The following is a 20,751-nucleotide window of genomic DNA, read 5'->3' as shown; positions in this document are numbered from 1 at the left end:
AGTCCAAACACTTGGGGAATTTGAAGATCAGAATATTAAATCATGGATGAGCCTCAGATGCAAAGGTCAGATCTGGATCCAAGGTATCCCAGTTTTCAAGGATATTTGAATGTGGGGTTTTGGTTTCACCCCATCTTTCTGAAATACAAAAATGTCTGCTGCATCTCTTCTCAGTAAGCTCTACTCTGTCCATGGTTTAAGGATTCATTAGCCAATAGGAGTTGGTTGCATTGTTTTCTATTTGCCTCACACTGCCGTTCTGTTTTGTACCATTTTGCCTACAAATGGCAGGAGAAGAAGCTACCTGTTTTAGTCCTATCCGATCTGACTAAAGTTATACAATATTCAGCCAGAATATAAAATGCAGTTTCTGGTTAGTAACCATCTGGATTTTTTTATGCTCATTGCCAAGATATAAATCTTGGATTTAACCTTTAATATCAAACGTTCAAATATCAGATCTAAGTATGCCTTGGTCTCATTTTCAAGTCACTTAGGCACTCAGGCTGAGGGCAAGTCTACACGAGAGCGCTACATTGGCACAGCTGCACCTGGTGCCGATGTGCCATGCTGACGGGAGAGTGCTCTCCTGTCGGACAATTACTCCACCTCTGCAAGAGCTGGAAGCTATGTCGGCGGGAGAGCGCCTCCTGCCGACCTAACACCAGTGTGGGCAGCGCTTAAGTTGATGTAATTTATGTCACTCAGGGAGGTGGCTTTTTCACACCCCTGAGCGATGTACGTTACATCGACTTAAGCAGTACTGTAGACCAGCCCTCAGTCTCAATGGAAGTACGTGTGACTTAGACTTTTGAAAAATGGATGGGCTCTTTCAGAAATTTTATCCAACGTCTTATAGGTTATGTCTACACTGTAGCTGGGATCTGCTTCCCAGTGCAGGTAGACAGATGTGCTAGGTTTGCTTTTGAGCTATCGTGAAAAATAGCAGTGTAGCTGGGGGTAGCCACCCGTGTATGTACTCTGGAGGTCTGGGTGGAGTTGTACTCAGGCAGTTAGCCCAAGCTGCTGCATCTGTCACTTCCAGCTACATGGCTATTTTTAGCATGGTAGCTCAAACTGAGCAAGCTTGTGTCTGTCTACCCATGCTGGGAAGCACGCTGCCAGCTGTAGTGTCGGCATATCCTTACTTAGGGCTCACCCTGTAGTGATTGCTGACATCAATGCAACTAAAATATTCACATCACTGCTGCAGACACTAGTGAAGCCATCAACTACACACACTTTCTACTGTTTTAAGTGGGAGTTGCAGCACATAACTAATAGACGAATTTGGTCCAGAATGCTGGACTTAGTTTCTCCTTTTACTTATCTATCAAAAACTAACTTTTAAATATTGTTTTTAATATTTTTGTAAGTTTCACAGTAAATAGTGCACACACTTTGTTAATAGATAAAATGACACCTTAGTTCACACGTGAAAGCAGTGTTTAATTCTTATAACACAAAGGGCTTGTCTACACAGGGAAATTTACTGGTATAATTATAGTGCAATCGTTTTACCACTAGAACTCCTTGTGTGGACACTCTTATTCTGGAATACAAGTGGTTCATTGCAGGTTAGTTTATGTTGCTTGGAAGCAGTACACTGGTATAGTTATGCCAGTAAATTTCCCTGTGTAGATAGGCCCTAAGATGTAATAAACTTGCCCTCTTTACTGCAGTTTGGAGCAGTTTAGCTCCTGTCCCTATTCTCCTCTATCAGCAGAAGCCTCATTTCCTTTACTGCACCCTCCTTTCATCCAAACAAAACTCCTCTTCCCCAACTTAAGAACTCAATTTAAAGACCTGGGGCTTAGCCAGTATCATAAGATATACAAGAACCCACTCGTGTACTTTTGTTTTTTACGTAGTCTATTAAATTCTATTATTAATGGCTATAGTTTGCTGTTAATTTTTGGCCTTTTTTATTTATGGAGTATGGATTTAAACTAAAGCTAAATCTGTTTAGTTTACCTCCCTGTTTGTAAGCCAACATCTAGGTGTCTCATGGGTTAGGGTAGTCAGTTAAACGAGCTGTCTCTGGAGCAGCAGAGCACAAACCATTATTGGTCACACATACACTAGCTTTTGTTTTGTGTGCTTGGTCTCAAAACATTTATTGGAACTAGGCTAGAGTTAGCCCAGTGTCTTAGCAAGTCCGAGTCACCCTGGTGGAGGTTTCTCATGGGATGGCCTCTAGTGGGAAATTTAGTTGTTGAAAGCAAACTCAGGGCATCATGCTGCCACAGGAAGTAGTTTACACCAGGACTGGTTGAGCCAATGCTGTCAAACTTGCAGCTGTAGGACGCCCGACTACATCAGAAGCACAGTGAAATGCCTGTGAGACATTTACTGCTCATTGGCCAGGGTTGAACTGTATGAAGTAGAAGCTGTTTTACAATGGCTAGGAGTCAACGTATTAATTCTGGGCACATTTCCTGTCAACTCTCTCTTCCCCCAGTGGGACTGAGTTCTCCCAGTAGGCCTGGCAGACAGTTTGGGACAGGTGAGACAAAGGATGTTGCACAATTAACATTGGGCCTTATAAAAGAAAGTCACAATGGCTTTGCAGAAGGGCCCTTGTTACTTGCCTCTGTTCATAACCTACACCAGCAACAGTGAATCTGGTCCATTCTGCATCATGTCTCCACTAATCCTCACTGAGTGGTTGCAGCTCAAGAGATTTGAAAGGAACAGTAGGGGTGTCAGCCCCACCCACTGGGAAGACTGACAGAAGCACCTTACCCCCAACCTTGAGAATGACCACGATGGGTTCCAGCATTAGCCGTTCTTGTTTTAAACATTGCCCCTTTTTAACATTGCAGCAGTTTTGAACACTTTTTCCTCCTCCTCTTTCTCTTCTTCTCTGGGGAATTTTTTCCCCGCTTAGGGACCACTCTGACTAGGTTACACTTTTCCCACCTTGAGATGGTGAAGCAGACCAGAACAGCACAAAGTCCAGATGGTATTCAATATGCGAGAAGTACCTGCAGCCAGATATTTTATTCTCAGTGTGCCCAACTCGCTGAGTTTCACTCTTCACTTTTCTGCCAGCAGAAAGGGCTCTGAAGCTGATAGACACAGCTGCACTCCATTTCAGCGCGCATGTAGCACCGCAGGAAAGGAATCTGGAGGCATCCTAAGCCAAACTCACTCTGATTCCTCTCAATGATCATTTCCACCTGAAGGGACATGAGGCATGTCAGCAACAAATTAGATGCAGCCACTTTGGCAGCAAAGCGTCCTCTGTTGCATCCTATGGGCTAAAACAGGTGCTTTTTTCCTAGCGCAATTACCTCAGGATAGTACATTGAGAATTATGACTGTGGTATAAGTTTCTTATATTCTAATGAGTAGTTCCTGCCTCAAGATCCCGGGCAAAGGAAAATGGGATCAGCCCCCAAACAACCTACATAAGCATATGGATGTCTGCATCTTGCCCCAGAAAGCCTAAGGGATTAAGAAAAAAGGCAAATAAACCAAAAGGCACTAGAAGTCAGAAATTATGTTTTTGTTCTCTTTTCTCCTTCTCTACTGAGAGAGAGGAATTTGCAGAAACTCAGGGAGCACAGCTTGATAGAGAATTACAGGGGGTGAAATGTTGCCACTTGCCAAAGCTGAGAAAACAAAAACAATGGATATCACTACACTAGTGTCCAGCCTGCTGTCCCTTAGCTTGAGGAAACCAAAATCGGGGATGGTGCTCTCCTTTAAGATGACATCAGGTATAACCTCTGTGTTTTCCCATTCATGGATGTTTTAAGAGCTCACCTCAAGTTTCCAGGTGAGGGCAAAATCCAGTCTCTAACACTTTGCAAAATTTGGGGCACTAAGAAAGCTCTCTTTGAATAATTTTAGGCATTCGTCATTTTCATACTGCTGCCCATCACTATAATGTCCAAGAACCTTCTGTGTAAAATGAATAGCAAAGTTCACAGTGGACTTCATGGAAGTCTTTGGCACTTCTCCCTTTATGAAGCCAAAACTCTGCTTGGAGCTGGGGTTGTTTTGACAGAACAGAGAAAGGTGGGAGAGATTTGGTAATAACAGAAGTGATCAAACTGAGCATCACTTATGGTGGAAAGGCTTTCTCACAAAGGATGTGCAGGCGTGGCTCTGTGGTGCCCTGACTCTTTTTCCTTTCATCTGAGCCCCTTAAGAACTCCACACAGACTTCCTTGTGACTAACCCCACCCCTGCCTGTAGCTGGTTTAATAACCGAAGCAATTCAAAACAATCCTCAAGATCCAAAAATAAAGTCTATCATCACAAAAGTTCATACTCAGCCCTACTGTCTTCTACCACATCCAGAGCTCTTCTGTCCCAGTCTCCTCTTCACAAAGCTGCCCTTCCCAGCTGGAGCTCAGCCTTCGGGCTTTGGCCCAAACCCTTCTCCCACTCAGGGGTCTCCTGATCACTAGAGTTCTTCTCTTCTCTGCCACAGCTGCTTCTTCCATGCCCTGTTCCCTTCTGGCTCTTTATAGAGAGCAGGAACACCTGCACTCTATCAGGCTCCATTAAGAGGCTGTTATGAGGCATAGGTGAGCTGGACCAGTTCCCTCTTAAAGGGCCCAGTCCTCCCTATGACAGAAGAGTGCTGCAACTTTTCCGAAAGACTGTCAGAATCTGGATTTACTTGATCTCCTCTGGAAAACTGTTCCATAGTCAGATCCCCCGGAGAGGGTTTTGTCCCAGAGGAGCACAGCTGTCATGGTGGTTCATAGATTGAAATTAGATCTTTGATGTAACTGGGGCTTAATCTATTAATTGGCTTGAAAATTAGGAGCAAGACCTTAAGGTGGCATTGGAAGCCAACTGGGAGCCAGAGAAGGGACTTGAGCACAGGTCTGAGGTGCTCATCATGGCCCAGGCCATGGGGAAGGTAAGCAGCCACATTCTGTACCAGCCGGAGCCTGTGCATCATCTTCGCATTACACTTCAGAAGCAATGAGTTACAGTAATATGGCCTGGAGGTGACAAATGCATGGATACTGTGGCCAGGTCCCCATCCAGGAGGAAGGGATGAAGTTTCCTCACAAGCTGGAAGTGAAAGAAAGCAGCTTTGGAAATGAATACTACCTGGTCATCCAAGTTAGCGAGGAGTTAAACAGGACCTCGATGTTTCACACTATTTTGACTAAGGGGGGCTGTTTGCCTTCAATGGAAGACCTAGACAATGTCTTGGCCAATTCTTCAACGCCTTTCCCCTGGGTTCAGCTTGAGCCATCTGCTCTTCATCCCAGAGCTTACTTCCCCTAGGCATTCTTGACATTTCAGTAGTATCAGTGATTGCATCAGTTGAGAATGGGATGTATGTGGAAGGGCATAGATCTGTTTCACAGGTTGTGGCTCTTGATATTTTTCAGGCTACTTGAGTTCAGTGGAGTGGATAATAGAATCTGGTCAGGGCTGAAATGTCCTGTCCCAGTTGGCTCCTTCTGTATCAAATATTGCAGAGAGATCCTCCCTGGCTGAAGAGACAGTTATGTCTCTGAAGGGATTTCTTCTTCTTTCCCAGTCAGCAGGAAAGTTGAAGAAGCCTGAAGACAAGATTCTGAGACAGTGTCATCTGATTTGCAGACAGCTTTTTGTGCTACATACTTTTTCAGAGCTTCGATGGCTTGGTCTGATGAATCTAAAAAATAGAATTCATACTGAAAAACACATCTTCAGTCCACGCCCTTTTTGGTAGATGCCTCTATGGAAGTAATGTGCTTTGCTGTAACAGCCATGCTCTCAAACCCTGTTGCCAAATATCGTATTTGGTTTTCCTTTGAACTGCAGTTAATGATTCTAAGCAGATCCTCTCGGCTTAAAAGTTGACTCGTTCTCACCAGTCAAGTGAAGCAATGGAAAAAAGAAGCAGATAGTGTGAACGAGATCAGACACTCCTTTCCTTCCCATTCCATTCAAATCTAAGGAAGGGGTCCCTTCCAAGGATCCATGCCTCCTGTTTGCCAATAGCAACATGTCTGATTCTGGCTATGGAGGAGGCAAATTCTGAAACGGGGTAGAAATAAAATCCACAGTGCCCTCAGGGAAGCTCCACTCCTAACGCCCATCAACTCTTTCTATGAGACACATGAGTGATCTCTGACCAGGCCTGAGCTTACAGGGACGTTTTTCCCATTTTATTCCTAAATGGTGCAATTTCACTAGCGATAAATGAGTCCCAGAATGGCTTCACTTTCCAAAAGCATTTTTCATGTAGTGCCCAATTCCCAAACTTCCTTCAAAACATTTCTTTCTTCAGGAGATATCCCACATTTTCTGTCTTATGCTATAAAACCCATTTCAGAACCAGAGACGTGGTGACATGACCGTGAAGATCAATCTTCAAGCACCTCCTTCAGGAGCTGGGTGCACAGTCAGTCCCAAGTGAATAATCCTGTGATGTCTCTGGGATCGCTAAAGCTTTTGATCCTACCTGTCTTTCCCTATCTTTTTTTCTTCACTGTTTTCCATTAGAGGAGATATTCCATAGAAGAATGGAAAACTTCCTTTCTCCCTGTAATGTCTCTGCTAATCAGTCCTAACTGGTGGTTTTCAGTTTATCCATCTTACTGCAGGCTCCCATTACAGCTGGGGTTTTTTTCTTTTGAGAGTGGTGTATGCAGTTAAACACTGAGCAGAGAAATATTTAAAACCTATTTCACACAAGGATAGCACTGAATTTTCAACTTATTTGATTTTATTTTTTTCATTTAACGTTTCCTAAAGCCTTGGAAATACACTTCTTGTGAGTTGCCTGACGGGAGAGGACAACATCCCCTGTGTTCCTTTCAAAGCATTTGAGCTGCCCCCAGCCGTGTGGAAAGATGGTGCAACTCCCATCAATGAAGACATTGCCTGAAGAACATTAGTAATCAAGACAATTTCCCATTGACTTCAATCCTAAAAACACTTACATTTACTATCATTAACATAGCTAGTAAGGCAAATACTTTAAATATAGGTACAATTTTAAAAGGATGGCATCCCTTTTGTATGGGTACAATCATGCCTGTATTTTGGTTTCTACAGTTGACTTGTAGGTGCAGATCTGAGTACTTCCACTTCTTTCTGATATGCTGGCACAATTTGAACCCACATTTTTGCACCTGCAAACTAACTTTGCATAAACACTCATGTGAGTTGTGCCTGTAAAAGGAGGCCAAGTCTTGGCTTTTGTGAAAATTTTCCCACTAAAGCAGTGGTTCTCAAACTTTTGTACTGGTGACCCCTTTCACACAGCAAGTCTCTGAGTGTGGCCCCCATTATAAATTAAAAACACTTGTTTATATATTTAACACCATTATAAATGCTGGAGGCAAAGCGAGGTTTGGGGTGGAGGCTGACAGCTCCATGACTCCCCATGTAATAACCTCGTGACCCCCTGAGGGGTCCCGACCCCCAGTTTGAGAACCCCTGCACTAAAGGCTTTCATTAAAAAAAAAATCAACATTCTGAAACTGGATAACATTCCTATTCAAATGCTCAAACAAAAAAAGTAGGTCTAAATGTCATGACAGTATACCTTTTAAACATACTGCATGTTAAACCCAAAGATATATTTTTTCTGTGTTCAGTAAACATACTGTATTTCATATTTTCAAAGTACACGTTAAAAACATCTTCCAAATGCTATGCAGCTTATTATTTTTAAGATAACACTCACCTTCATAACTCTGTGCAAGATTATGACATGCAACATTTATTGGTTGATCGGGAAGATTTTTAGACGGCGACTGGCTGGTAGGTACTAAAGAGTTGGCATAATGCCATTGGCGCTCTCCACTTGTCTGCAATGTACTCAAGAAAAAACGAGCCACTTCACAAGGTGATCCTTGAGACTGCCCAAATTTAGAAGTCAGCATTTGTTTTTTGCTACTGAAGACATGAGAATCTACAGGGAAGTGTCCATAATGGTAAGAGAAAGGCAAACTATATGAGGGGGCATATAAAAGTTCACTGTTTTCTGAATGGAAGTTCTGTTCTTGGATGGTGCCAGCATTCACTGTAGGGCTGGATCTCCAGCTTCCAACCTGGCCACATTCCAGTTTGTCTGTTTGGAATGAGCTGTATTGCTGAAAAATAAAGAAAAGTGTTCAAATGTATCCATGTTACACACCAGTGTAGTTGCCTCCAGCCATGCCACCTGGAATTGTGACCTCATTAAATCTCATAAACTAAGTAGGATTGGGGCAGATCAAAACTTGGACTGGGAAGTTGCAGGGGGAAATGGTGTCGGTGACTCAGGAGATGGCATTCTTCCCTGTAAGTCAACAGTGAGTAAATGTCCCCCATAAAGGCACTGTATTAGTGGCTATGATGTAAAAACAAGGCTGCTGACCACTTTTCATTAAAAATCCCATGTGACTTTTCACCAGAGTTGGGGCATTAATCCTAGTGTTCAGTCAGAAATCTTATTTGGATAATTGTGCCTATCTAAAATTTCCCCTGTGTTTTTAACTGGAGACATTTAAGGACATGGTGTGAGGAATATTGTAAACCAAATGCTGCACTCCATCCAAGAGATGGCTGCATTTCAAAGGCAGGTTTGCAACTCTTTGGCGATCCTTCAGGATGTGAGCTGCTATGTAAATATCATACAGTATTGTTAGGTCACTGAATAAAGACAGTAGCAAAACACTATTCTGATGTAACAGAACAATAATTTCAGCACAACCGCAGTCATCCTAATGTTAAGGAATAATTTTGGATAGTTAAAGTTTTTGGTCAATAGTTGTACGTAGACATCAGAGGATATAAACCTGTTTTGAAGAACAGGAAGTCTTGGTTAAATGACACATGAGTGTCATTTGCTTATGTTAAAAAGATTTATTTATTAATATGGGAAGCTTTGGAATGGTGGCAAGTCCAGATCTAACCTCTGTGAGTCAGTTAAACACCACAACACACACTTCCTCCAAATGTTTGGCTGGCTCCCACTGTGTTCAATAAAGTACGTATGCTAGTTTTCCCCCATTCCTGATCAATAATAATATCCAGCTTTTATCATCTGTAGATCTCAAAGTGCTTTTACAAAGAAGATCAATATTCTTATCCCTCATTTTACAGATTGGGAAACTGAAGCACTGAGAGGCGAAGTGACTTGCCCAAGGTGACCCAGCAGGGCAGGAATTGATCCCAGGTCTCTTAAATCCCAAGTCACCACTAGGCTACCTTCTGTTGCCTGAGGAAGTTGCCAGCATTCCTTTGGAGCCAGACCTTGGTTAGCAAAAATTGGTATATTTTTATACCAGCTCAAATTAAACTTACAGCATCTGCTCTCTGTGTTACATTGTTCTCTTTTTGCTTAAAAAAAAATTTTTGTTTTTCTAACTAATCTGAATACCTAAAATCCAAAAGCTTTTGAGTTCTGACTGATAACCTGATAATCCTTAAGCCTCTTCTTCCCACATGCTGTGCCTTCTCCATTTCTTCTGTGTCATTTACATGAGATGGCATTCTCATACCCCCAAGAAAGGACAAGGCTGGTGTTAACTTTGAATTTCAAGGGAGTTTTTTGGCAGCATTATACTAGCAGCAAATTAATCTCATGATGACCAAGCTACTCCCACAAACGCCCTGTTTACTTGTAGTTGGGTATTACAGAAAGAGTTACCTGTTGCGGGTAAGGAGTCATTCTGAGTTTTGCCTTCATTTTATTACTTTTGGGTTTTGCTACTCTCCTTGTTTCTTGTGAGGTAGACATTGAGTTTCTGCATGAAAACTGTGACTTAGAAATGGTAACCTGGTCCAGTGATAATTGAAGTTCCTTGTACTCAATATCTCTGCAAAAGAATCATTGTGATAGGTTAAATACTTTAATGCACTGCACAGATGAAACATATCATATTTTAAAATGGTTTAGTTTCACAATGTTTTCATTACTATCCATCCAAGATATTCATTTGGTCTGCAGTGGTGGGTGGGGAACGTGAGAGAGGGAGATAAATCATAAGGCCTGAACTTATTCCCATGGAAATGGATTGCAAACTTCCATCAGGAACAGGGTTACAAACTTGGTATTAAACATCCCTAAAGTCTGAACTTAAGCTCTCTTAACATTTTTTTTTAAAGCCATCCTTGTGGCACTTTGCCTTGGGGACCACAGACAATGCTGGTGTGGGAGTGATCTAACAGCAGGGCAAAGATCAGATCAGTGTCCTTCAATCTTCCTCAAGCATGAGTTTGTCTTTTCCCTGACACATTTGAATATTGACACAGAGGAAAGGGAACCCAGGTCATTCTTCTGCCAGTATGATATGCTACAACCACACCACAGAATCACCCAGTAGGGTTTAATTTCATGGTGATGTCTATCTTTTCTCAGATTTATCTGTTCAATAGATACAGCAGATTTTTTTAGACAAATTTTATAGATAACTGTGTACAAAAAAATAAGGATATTTAAGACTAAGCTGTGGGGCTTCAGTGTTGTTTGGTGTGTTGGTTTATTTTTCCATTTAGTGCTGCAGCTCTGATTTTTTAAAAATCCATTCCTTTTGGACTTACCAAAAATTTCAGTGGAGGGAAGTGAGAGGGTGTAGCAGGAGAGCTGAAAATCAGCAATATGAAAGCATACAGGATAAAGATTGAACTTCACAGAGAATGACAGTGTTTTCAGTAAGTTTTACAGCAGACAGGTGAAAGAATAACTAGACAAAACCTTTTCCCTCTCTTCTGTAGCTAGGAGTCATTTCTGTCTGAGAAAATGACATAGAACTAAATTCTGCCCACAGATGTGCACAGGCTTTGTGGCAGTTACTTGAAAATACAAGAAAAGAGTTGAGCCCTAACTAGCTGTGCGACCTCAGGCAAGTGACTTAATTTCTCCGTGCCTCAGTTTCCTGACTGTAAAATGGGCATAATACTTCCTTTCTCCCACCCTTTGTCTGTCTTGTCTAGTTAGACTGTAAACTCATCAGGTCAGAAACTTTGCCAAGCATACAGGGGCTCTGATCTCAAGTACAGCCTCTGGGCTCCACTGTAACCCAAATAATTACCAGTAAAGTGACATGTTCACCACAAAATCTTTGGAATCCTTCAGAATGCAAGGTAATAGTGTGTAAATATAATCAGAGTGGCTACACACTCATTTTACCCAATATGCCATTTATACAGACACTGTAAGTAAAAGAGGGAGCTGGTGGGGAAAGATAAATTGCTGTAGATTGTGTATATATACAAGATGATACCAGAGGAGATTAATACTATAAGATTGGATAAAGGATTGGATTAATAATCCATCAAGTACTGATAAATGTCTTTTAATGGTACAAAATATTTTGACTTACGTAAGGACATAATTGACACTCACTATGCAGTGAGGCCGAGATGAACGGCTGTTATGCACGATGGTAGCATAGCTCTGTACCCAAACCCAGCCTCCATGCTTGGACAGTAGTCGATAGTACTTGGTTGTGACTTGGCCTTTCACCAACACTGTGAACATAATGCAAAGAGTATTTCACATTGCTTGAGCTTGTGACCAGCTCCTACAGTGATTTATTTGTAAAGAGGAAACTTGCCCCCTATAAACTCTGAACTTCCCTGCAAAGACCACACTCCTCTATATAGTTTCTCGGGGTTTTGCATAAATGTGTACAAATATCTTATTACAGACTATTTACCTGCATCTGCCCTTCATCCCCCAATTTATTCTGCATTCATACCATAACAAAGTCATTATTTATGGAAGTGTAATAACCACCCCCACCTTTGGACTGCTTTTTTAAAAAAGGTTTGATAAGTAGAAGCATCCAAAAATATTTGGAAACAGAGAGAGAACTGCTTTTATTTTAATTTTACCAAAGTATTTGCAATTGATTGATTGAAACATGATTGAGCATTTGTAATGTATTTTTGGCTGCTTTTGTTTTTCCCCTCTGGAAAGTAAACTTTGTATTTTGAAGACTGGGCTTATTTTTTTTAACATGACAAATTTAAAATACAGTTCTTTGGTTCTTCTCTTAAACATACAAATAAAGAGCAGTCGCAGGAAGCAAATCAGTTACTGGAGAGTTTTTTTTACTGGAGGTGCAAATCCTCTAAACACCCTGCTTGGTTTCTCTGTGAAGAGGTATGCTAAAATTAGAGCTGGGGACAATCTCCAAATGTTTAGTCTGGCTCCCTCTCCCCAGATCTCTCTGGTTCAGTGCCAGAAATTTAACTAATGCTTCACAACAAAGCCATAACTCCAGCTCTGGAACATTTTTGCATGACCCTGAAGACCTTATTGGGAAGCTCCACCTTGCTCCTTTTGCACACAACCAAATTTGTTTTACATTGAGAGAAAAAAGGCAGTATGAGAGGTTCAAATGCTCCCATTTAGCCAATAGCAGCAGCTCTCAGTAGGTTTGTATTACACACTATGAAGAAATAGAGATTCTCTCTTACTCTCAAATGGCCTGATTCTGCATTCCATTGAACTGGATGGTAAAGCTCCCAGATGGAACTAGGCTTATTTTCAATGCAGGATCAGGCCAATAAGTGGGCCAGACAAGCAATAATTTTCTGCTTTAAGCCAGTGGTAGTGAAGAAAATGACCACTTGAAATAACACTTTTGGGCTCATCTGATTACTTGTATTCACAAGGGGTTATTTTGATGGAGATGCATCCAGTAGAAGGGGTGGAATAGAAGAGCACCCAATAATACTTTTATTTACCACTGGTAGTTAATGACATGGTTTTCAGTATTTGGACTAATTATGTTTTTGTAATTCTGACAGTGGTCAGATGCCACAGTGATGTGCATGTTGTAAATACCTGGTTAGAGAGACTGACATACTATACTTGAGCTAAAACTTTGGGTTAAATGAGTCATGGACGGATTAGAACATTTGTTCTTGGTACTACCCCCCTGAAGTTTCAGAATGCTAGTATCTACATTATGCAGATCATCTCACATTAGATTCCTCTCATTTCCATCTACACAGGTGGTAACTCATTAAACTTTTCTTCAAATCCAATCTATCTTGCCGGAGTTCCTCAGGAAATACCCTCAAAAATGACTCTTGCAAGAACTTTCTGGCTATGGAGTCAGGTCCTCCTCCACTAATAGACACAGTCCATGTTCATTCTGAAGATACCAAGGTAAACTGCAGCATCCTTTGAGAGGGCGACCAGGAATCCATCATGGTAGATGCCAAGCTGTTTGCTTCTTTTACCTCAGAGTCCCCTTTTAGTCATCTGGCTTCTTTTATACCATGTTTGGTTGTCCTATTTCTCTAAAACATATATTAACCATAAGCTCAGTACATTAAGAACATAAGCAAGGCCATACCGGGTCAGACCAAAGGTCCATCTAGCCCAGTATCCTGTCTACCGACAGTGGCCAATGCCAGGTGCCCCAGAGGGAGTGAACCTAACAGGCAATGATCAAGTGATCTCTTTCCTGCCATCCATCTCCACCCTCTGACAGACAGAGGCTAGGGGCACCATTCCTTACCCGTCCTGGCTAATAGCCATTAATGGACTTAACCACCATGAATTTATCCAGTTCTCTTTTAAACTCTGTTATAGTCCTAGCCTTCACAACCTCCTCAGGTAAGGAGTTCCACAAGTTGACTGTGCGCTGCGTGAAGAAGAACTTCCTTTTATTTGTTTTAAACCTGCTGCCTATGAATTTCATTTGATGACCCCTAGTTCTTGTATTATGGGAATAAGTAAATAACTTTTTCTTATCTACTTTCTCCACATCACTCATGATTTTATATACCTCTATCATATCCCCCCTTAGTCTCCTCTTTTCGAAGCTGAAGAGTCCTAGCCTCTTTAATCTCTCCTCATATGGGACCCGTTCCAAACCCCTAATCATTTTAGTTGCCCTTTTCTGAACCTTTTCTAGTGCCAGTATATCTTTTTTGAGATGAGGAGACCACATCTGTACGCAGTATTCGGGATGAGGGCGTACCATCGATTTATATAAGGGCAATAATATAGTCTCAGTCTTAGTGTCTATCCCCTTTTTAATGATTCCTAACATCCTGTTTGCTTTTTTGACCGCCTCTACATTAATTCAGAGGTTAGGGTCTTGGACAAAACAAAAGAACCCATCTTCATTTTGCTGTTTTAGAATTTAGTGTCATAACTTCGATTAATGCTAGTCTACAACTGTGATGTTACTAATCAGAGTTGTCCAGTTAAATCTCTGTGCATCATGCTTTCATGTTTACCTGTACTCTAAAGCCCAAAGAACCCAAAGCCTCACAAATGGCACTCTCATTTTGGCTCTGATCTTCTGAGAGAGAGAGAGAGCTTTTCAATGGGCTCTAAGTTTTCCAAAAGCAACTTCCTCTACCTCAGGGGATGTCTACACTTCCAGCTGGGGGAATGAGTTTCGGCTCGAGGAGAGATATTCATGCTAACTCTCATCAAGCTAACATGCTAAACATAAAATGTAGCCACAGAAACAGGAGGGGCTAGCCACCCCGAGTACATGTCCATCACAGTCACTAAGCATGTACTCAAGGTGTCTAGCCCTTCCTGCCACTCTCATCATTGCAGCTACACTATATTTAGTGCACTAGCTTGATCAGAGCTAGCACAGATATGTCTCCTCAAGCTGGGAATAACATTCCCAGCTCAAAGTGCAGTCATACCCTTAGTCTAATTCTCAGGTTTCTCTTATCCCGAATTCAAATTATCTAGTTACTTAATCTTCCAAAGCATAAATTAACACTAGTAGAGCACCTTCTGTTCTATTTCAGAGTAGCAGCCGTGTTAGTCTGTATCCGCAAAAAGAAGAACAGGAGGACTTGTGGCACCTTAGAGACTAACAAATTTATTAGAGCATAAGCTTTCGTGGACTACAGCCCACTTCTTCTCCACAGCAGCATTCTTCTTTGTGCACCAGGAGTTGTTCTGGGCTCCACCCTTGTCAGTTGCCTTCTCATTTTCCTAATTCCTGTTTTAGGTCCTCTGTTAAGACAATGTTTTAAAGGTTGCAAAAGAATTGAGGACTAAATATAGTACTCCAGCTTCACTTCCCAAGTATATATGAGCAGTGTGTCTCCTGTGTTCTTCTTTTTGGCAGTCTTTGAGGAAAGCATGTCATTGGACAAAGGATAGTGGCCACAATTCTAATACAGAATATTAGATCAGTTCGCAGTTGACCCTGCATTAAATTGCCCTGTCAGCTGCTGACTGAAAGACCTCAGCCATGTCTTTCTGGGACAGAAGTGTCTATTACCAAGCCAACTTGTGCAGGCCCAAGTGACCCTCATTGCAATCAGTTAGATAGAATTTAGCAGCTTTTTACTCTTGGCTGTTCGATTTACAGCTTTCCTCTACCATTTGTGAATGGCTGTTTCTCTGTTGTGGTTCCCTGCCTGGTTGAGCGTGCAGGTTGAAAAGATTGGCTGGCCGATTTGATCTGTCATAAATGGCTATTTTAAAAGGCTCCATAGGTTTCACTGGAACGCAGCATTCACCAGCCTGTGCTCAAGGCCACAACTTTGCAGGGAAATTAGCCTTTCAATCCTACACTTGCAACAGTAATTGTCTAAGCTTCCCCAGATCACACCACTTGCCAATCCACTGGATTCCCTACAACTGCATGATCAGTGGATGATGCCCTGACAGAATAGCAGCCCTTTAAAGTTCCCTAGCTGCCTGAAAGACCAGTGGTGCTTTGCTGAAAGTCTTGAGCATTACACTGGGAGACAACAGGCTCAAAGTGGTGCAGAATTTAACCTGCACCTCCTCCATTATACTGGGCATTGTGCCTGTGAGGTTCCATTCCAGGGAGCAGCTGGGGCTTGTACTTTGTCTGCCCTGGCATATGGAGCCAGTTCCTGGACAAACTGGCAGCAATTTGTGCAGCAGAAACAATGGGATTATAACATCTTTGGTGCATTGAACCCTCCCTACAAAGGAAGCAGGCTCATGAGAAAAGACACAGCTGAGGCTAGGAGTATTTTGTTTGCATTGTAATGGCTTCACTTGTCCTGTTTTGTAGACTATCAGCTCCTTAGGCAGGGACCCATTAGCTGAGTGGTAAACTTCCTCTATTGTACAGTAATTCCCTGCACACCGATGGCATTATAGAAATAAGTAAACCCTCTGAAATGTCAACATTTTTTTCTTCAACCTGGAAGCTACCAAATGTTTCAAACAGGAAACTATTTTTATCTCAGCACATCTTCAGCAAACTACTCACATCTACTACTCTTGCTGTTCTCATTACACCCATTATACTTTTAGTTTTGTTGTTTCCTTCATGGCTCTCTTGAATGCTTGTCTTATAGTTTGAGTTTATTTTGGAAGCGCAATTGCTTATCACAGTATAGGGTTTTGTTTTTTTAATTCTCTAATCAGGTGTAAGATTTCTCTCTCCAGATTAATACCAGGTGACACTTAATCATCAGACTGTTTCATAGAATGCTAAATTGTGTACATTCAGACCTGTCAAACTTTTACTATTCATACTCGTCAGATGTTTGGTGGGGGAGTTATAACAGTGCTCTCTGGAGGCACAGAAGTTTGTACATTTTACATCTATTTTCATCATTCATGCCATGCTTTTTTACTCTTCCTATTGTTCCCCAAGTATTTTGACTTTTTCTCCCTCTTCTTGGCCCTTGGTTACTTTAACTCGTCAGACCTTTTAAATTAGATCGGTCTCTTATATTTCTTCTGTTTCTAATCTTTGTCATTCTTTATCTTTATAGTTCAGTTATAGCATCCAGATCAGTATTTTTAGCTAAGTAGCTTAGTCATATCTCCGTATTTTAGAATTCCACTCAAATCCTATTTACAAAACTGGACGAAAGTATCAGCTATTGCCTTCCATTGCCAGCACGAGTTCTGATGCTATGGGTTCTGATGTTCATGACTGTGTTGTAAAGGTGAGATACTGTTTTTCAGAAGATGATTGTGGCTTTATCAGAATTCTTTATACTGTTTGACATAATTATATCAAATAATATCAGAGGGAAAAAATGAGCAGTGGCTTGTGCAGGTGAGCAGTCAGATGCCCCAGGAGGGAACTAAGGATATAAGCAGGTTTTGATCTTTCATAAAAGAGGAGACTAAAAATAAGAGCCAGTAGGAAATAATGTGATTTAGCAGGTCTGAGCTTCCACTAATTCTTTGGCAAATGCCAAAATATTTAGGGTCAAGTTCTGCCTTCCTGTGCGTAACTCCCATTGGAGTCAATAGAATTTGATATTTAGTCATTCACCACTGACTTGTTCTAAGTACAGGAAGGTCATCTTCCTATATAATTCTTATATATATTCCAGATCTTCAATAACATCACACAGTAACATAAGGGATTGACTCTTCTTCAGAGAGTCAAAGGATGGTTTCTTTCTGGTTGTTTTAAGCCAATGGTGGCAATCTGGAAACCAATTCATTAGCAAAGGTTTGGGTTTCTTTTGTCTTTTTTGGGGGGTTGTTTGTTTACATAATTAGTGGATGTGGTGAGAGTTGGGCTGTGGAAGTCTGAGCCATATCAGAAACATTTTCTATTCCCCCAATTTGCTTCTGGAAAAATAAATGAATAAATAAAGCTACTGTGCGAATATTTCAGTGAATAAACTAAATCCAAATGTATGAAGAGGTGATCAATTCCCCTCTTGGCAATGGGGAATTACTAATCACGTATCTCTTTCTCCTGACACTCTGCTTTCAGAACTCATCCACATGCTACTAAGGAACATGCATCTCAGAATTTTTTTGTTTTACATTCAACTTTTCAAACACACACTGATTATTACCAGTGTGCTTGGAAAAAACCATGGAACTGTTGCATAACTTTTTTTTTCCAAACTAACACCATTAAGAGACAGATTTTTCAAAAGAATTCAGCACTCACAATCAGGGACCGATTTTCAAAACAGCTCTGCTCCCATTTAGGCAGCAAAATAAGTAGCCAAATATATTTTGAAAAGAACATGGCATGTTGGGTGATGAGCTCATTTGAAAATCAGACCATTTAATTGCTACCTGAATGGGAGCTGAGTACTTCTGAAAATCTGGTCTCAATTATGGGTGCTGAGCACTTGAGATCTGCCCCTTTTGGGATTTGTTTTCCTTGCACCACAGTGTCTGTTGTCTGCAGAACTCCTGACCTTACTGAATAAGCTGAAGATTTTGAGCCACTTTATGCCAATTACTTACAGAGATGGTGAGCATATCGTAAATGGAAGACATCGCAGCCATGGACATGGTGGTAGAGGGTCTTCTCTATCAAGTCTTGGGGCTCATATCCAGTTAAATCAGTCACCCTAGAAGAGGAAGGCTGATGGATAAGCAGCATCTCTAGAAAAATTTAATTTCATTAAACTAATACTGATTTTGCCACCTAATCAAGTGCTAAAAGGCTGCAGAGAAATCATGTTGGTTTGGAAACAGAGAACAATGATCTTTACAAGAAATTAAAACTTTAGTACGCCCGCCAAATACAGGGTGCAGTAATGTTGTACACAAAGAAGTGTCCCAGATACAGTCAAGGAGGAGGATCTGTTAACTTATTTCAACATTAGATTTTTACTTTGGAGCTACCAACATGTGATCCTTTGCACAAAGATCCAGTTGATGAGCTGTTTGTGGAAGTGTAAAGTACCCCCCCCCTCTTTTTTTTAAACTATTGATAAATTTTATGGCTTTGCAGATATACAAGCACAGCCAGAATAATTAGTCTACAGTAGCCGTTCTCACAGTCTATAAATAAATCCAAGCTAACAGCCTAAAGGAAGGCACAGGATTATTCTGTTTTGGAAGATGGAAGGACAAGGAACAATGGCAATGCCTGGAAGCTAAAGAAGGAAAAGGAAAGCTTAAGTTAGACATGATGCAAAAGTTTCTCAACATTAAGAGCAATAGGATGGGAACTGAGTGGAACGAAGTTAAAGCATGATCACTGCAGACAGACTGGGAATGAAGTAGTGAATACATAAGAATTGCCATACAGAATCAAAGCTGAGATCTATCTAGTCCAGTATGCTGACAGCGACCAGTATCAGCCACTTCAAGGAAGGTGCAAGAAACTCTGTAGTAGGCCCTTATAGGAATAGTCCCACGCAATACAATAGGGATCAAACTACATGACCCAAGGGGTCTTTCCTGTCCTTGCTACTTGATAGCAAAAGATACTCTAAATTACATCAAGGAATTTAATCACAGATAGCTTTGTTTGTTTATCTATGTGTTGATGGCATTTACACTCCCATGTTCTTTCTATATCTCTAACGGCAGAGCAGAGGTACTGCACTCAGTTTCAGGATAACATAGCAATCTTGTAAAATGAATACAAGAAGTGTTGCACAGTGTAATGGGGTCTTGCAAATAACCTGAACTCCACTTTTTGATTATCATGCCTTTTGTTTTCTCTTTCCTTAGAGCTTCATGCATTGCTTGGCCCTGCAGAGAAGCAGGTCTTTATATTTACTTTTATCCTGACACATCAGTTGGCGGGAAAAGGTGTGTGTGAGGGGGGGAGGAGAAAGGGAGAGGAGGAAAGAAGGCCCCTCTAGCGACCCTTCCCCTACACACACATTAATCCCTCCCTAAAGATCCCCCAACATGGCAACCTTTCCTTCATCTGGGAAGGATTTAGATGCATTTTCCTTAGGGGCGGTCGGTGATGTTTTGCACACTGACATGAGGTGGAGGTCATTTGAGGGTAAAATGAAGAGCTTCCTCCCCCTGCGAGGTGTGTGTTGGGGTGGGGTGGGGTGGGAGCAGGGTGAGGAGTTGGGTGTGACCTTCACAGCACTCCCATTCTCTCCTGGGTCACAAAACTCAGGACCCAAATTCTGCCCTGTGCGCAGTGCTGCTATGACCAAGTGGGAAACATTGGTTTATTTTTCATGAATATGGTGCATACCTGTGTGTGGTTGTTTGATGGGTTACTTGCTATGGAGTTAGATCAAAAGGGTTTGTTAAGGAAACCAAGCAGGAAAGGTAAACCAATGGCTTGCATAAGGAGCATCCCAACAAACACAACGCCCAGGTTTATAGCTAGGAAGAGGGGACTACTCAGCAGCCCTGATTCGATAGCTGTTTTGCAAGGCTGAGGAGAGAGAGGTCAATGGGAACACAAAGATGTTAGAGCAGTGGCTGTCAACTTTCTAGACTACTGTACCCCTTTCAGGAGTCTGATTTGTCTTACATAATCCCAAGTTTCACCTCACTTAAAAACTATGTACTTACAAAATCAGTCATAAGAATACAAAAGTGTCACAGCACACAATTACTGAAAAAATGCTGACTTTCTCATTTTTACCATATAATTATAAAATAAACCAATTGGGATATAAATATTGTACTTACCTTTCAGTGTATAGTATATAGAGCAGTATAAACAAGCCATTGCCTGTACTGACTTTTCTAGTGTTTTTCATGTAGCCTGTTGTAAAACTAGGCAAATATCTAGATGAGTTGATGTACCCTCGGGAAGACTTCTCCATACCCCCAGTGGTACACATACTCCTGGTTGAGAACCACTCCATTAGAGGACCCTGGGCCTAGAAAAGGATGGGGGTTGATCGTGTGGCCAGGTGGCTGCCCAGGGTATCCGTGAAAGCTGACAGGGTGGCAAGGAAAAAAGAGACCGGGAGAGCCTACTGTGATCAGAACAGTTTGTTTCTCTCAGCAAGAGCTGGGTTGTTAGCTGGGCTGAGGGGGAATAACAAAAGCTGGCAAGGAAAAATTAAGATGTACCAGACCCAGAGGTATAGGACTTTAATTGGTTTTATCCTTTGCTCTAGGGCAGGGGTGGCCAACCTGAGCCTGAGAAGGAGCCAGAATTTACCAAT

The 20,751-nt window shown here is 41.5% G+C and overlaps 1 protein-coding gene across 3 annotated transcripts in view; it reads right to left on the bottom strand.

The window, feature by feature from the left end:
• SIM2 (SIM bHLH transcription factor 2) overlaps positions 1–20,751 on the bottom strand; it is a 72,695-nt gene that overhangs the window by 3,719 nt on the left and 48,225 nt on the right. For 2 of the 3 annotated variants that reach the window (XM_042855817.2, XM_065590340.1), the window contains exons 7-10: positions 18,113–18,219; positions 11,283–11,430; positions 9,608–9,776; positions 7,658–8,066 (exon numbers count right to left, since the gene is read on the bottom strand). In XM_042855817.2, the coding sequence (XP_042711751.2) occupies positions 7,658–8,066; positions 9,608–9,776; positions 11,283–11,430; positions 18,113–18,219 (833 nt within the window). Of the gene's footprint in view, positions 1–6,600; positions 6,850–7,657; positions 8,067–9,607; positions 9,777–11,282; positions 11,431–18,112; positions 18,220–20,751 lie in introns of those variants that run through there. The other variant, XM_065590343.1, reaches the window with a different exon arrangement.

This window comes from Chrysemys picta, chromosome 1 (genome assembly GCF_011386835.1).
Source record: "Chrysemys picta bellii isolate R12L10 chromosome 1, ASM1138683v2, whole genome shotgun sequence".
Lineage (NCBI taxonomy): Eukaryota > Metazoa > Chordata > Testudines > Emydidae > Chrysemys > Chrysemys picta.
Note: the sequence above shows the minus strand (reverse complement) of the source record. Positions and strands in the feature narration are given on the sequence as shown.